Below are 1,221 nucleotides of genomic sequence, written 5' to 3'. Positions count from 1 at the left end.
CAGAGGAAGAATTCAATCAGTATAAATTCAAAGAGGGTACACTTTCGGTCAGTAAATTAAAATTTGCGCTCAACAAATTCAGAAAACAAGGGTATTCAGCAGCAGAAACAAAGCAACATCTGGTTCAAATTTTGCAAAACTTTATTGCGGGAATCAACAAATATTTGGATCACTTAGCAAACACAGAAAACATGACAGCTAAAAATTTACCACTTTCGTTGCAACCAACAATCAGGCCGTTTGATGTCGACAACGTACTCCATTGGCTTGACCATGCGGCCGCAGTTTACAATAAATATGGTGTAGCAGGCAAAGACGTTCTTGATTATATTGGTCAGTTTCTCCCAGAATACCTGCAGACAACACATGAATCACTTAAAAACAGTACATGGGATGAATACAAAAAGAATATACAAAAGTACTTACCAGTCAAAAACACAGCCTCATCAATCAGAACCAGAATTCTCAGTCTTAGAAAGACACCTACAGAGACAACAATAGATTTTGTGCTTCGAGCACAATCACTAGCTGCAAAGGTAGCCACAATCACAGAAGAGGAAAAAGTGAAACTTATGTTAGAAATTTTGCCAATTGAAGACTCGGAATTAATCATAAGCGCCGGATGTAAAACAATAGCAGAACTGATCACTAGATTAAGAGATGCGTTAGAAAATAGGTCGATTGTGAGAAAAGGACATGGTGCGTCCAATTTGGAAATGGAGGCGAGGCTCACAAAGAAATTTGAGGCAATATTGGATAAAGTGTCCAACCAGAAACTAGAAACACAAGACAAGGAACATAAAATCTTAGCACTGTTAGAAAATTTGGACAAACCTAGAGAGAAATCTCTGGAAGATAAAATTCTTGAAAAATTGTAATCTCTTTCAGTAGCAGCGGGAAAGCCGGGGCAATCTGAAAATATTTGCGGAGTTCAGGAGAACTGGGACGGCCAGGACGAGTGTGACTGGGACGGCCAGGACGAGTGTGACTGGGACGGTGAGGACCAGGATGACTGGGGCGACCCGTGTCAGGGCGCTTGGGGCGGCCAGGGCCAAGGGTCCTGGGGAACGAGGGCCTATCGGGGCGCTTGTTTTGCGTGCTACAGCCTCGACCATAAAATAGCTCAATGCCCAATTATGCAAAATTTCCAAAACGAGTAAAATATAAATAGCATAAGTTTCAGTAATTCAAGTTGGAGTGAATTGGCTTTGTTTGGTACAC

At 41.6% G+C, this 1,221-nt stretch overlaps 1 protein-coding gene across 1 annotated transcript; it reads right to left on the bottom strand.

Moving 5' to 3' along the window:
- Positions 1–231: 231 nt before the first annotated feature.
- On the bottom strand, positions 232–809 carry LOC117649929. Its single transcript, XM_034393114.1, has 2 exons — positions 427–809; positions 232–353 (listed from the first exon to the last, which is right to left on the bottom strand). The coding sequence occupies exons 1-2, from the start codon at positions 611–613 to the stop codon at positions 232–234; spliced, it is 309 nt and encodes a 102-aa protein (XP_034249005.1). The 5' UTR covers positions 614–809.
- Between the last annotated feature and the right edge of the window lie 412 nt (positions 810–1,221).

The sequence above is a fragment of the Thrips palmi genome, unplaced genomic scaffold (genome assembly GCF_012932325.1).
Source record: "Thrips palmi isolate BJ-2018 unplaced genomic scaffold, TpBJ-2018v1 HiC_scaffold_4, whole genome shotgun sequence".
NCBI classification, from domain to species: domain Eukaryota; kingdom Metazoa; phylum Arthropoda; class Insecta; order Thysanoptera; family Thripidae; genus Thrips; species Thrips palmi.
The sequence above is the reverse complement of the archived record's forward strand: the minus strand, read 5'-3'. Positions and strand labels throughout refer to the sequence as shown.

What these genes read in the sequence shown, in the direction of transcription:
- LOC117649929 (XM_034393114.1), bottom strand. Translation starts at nt 613, where the DNA reads ATGATTAATTCCGAGTCTTCAATTGGCAAAATTTCTAACATAAGTTTC. An exon ending in TGAGGCTGTGTTTTTGACTG is followed by an intron (nt 354 to 426) that starts GTAAGTACTTTT and finishes TGTTGTCTGCAG; the next exon opens with GTATTCTGGGAGAAACTGAC.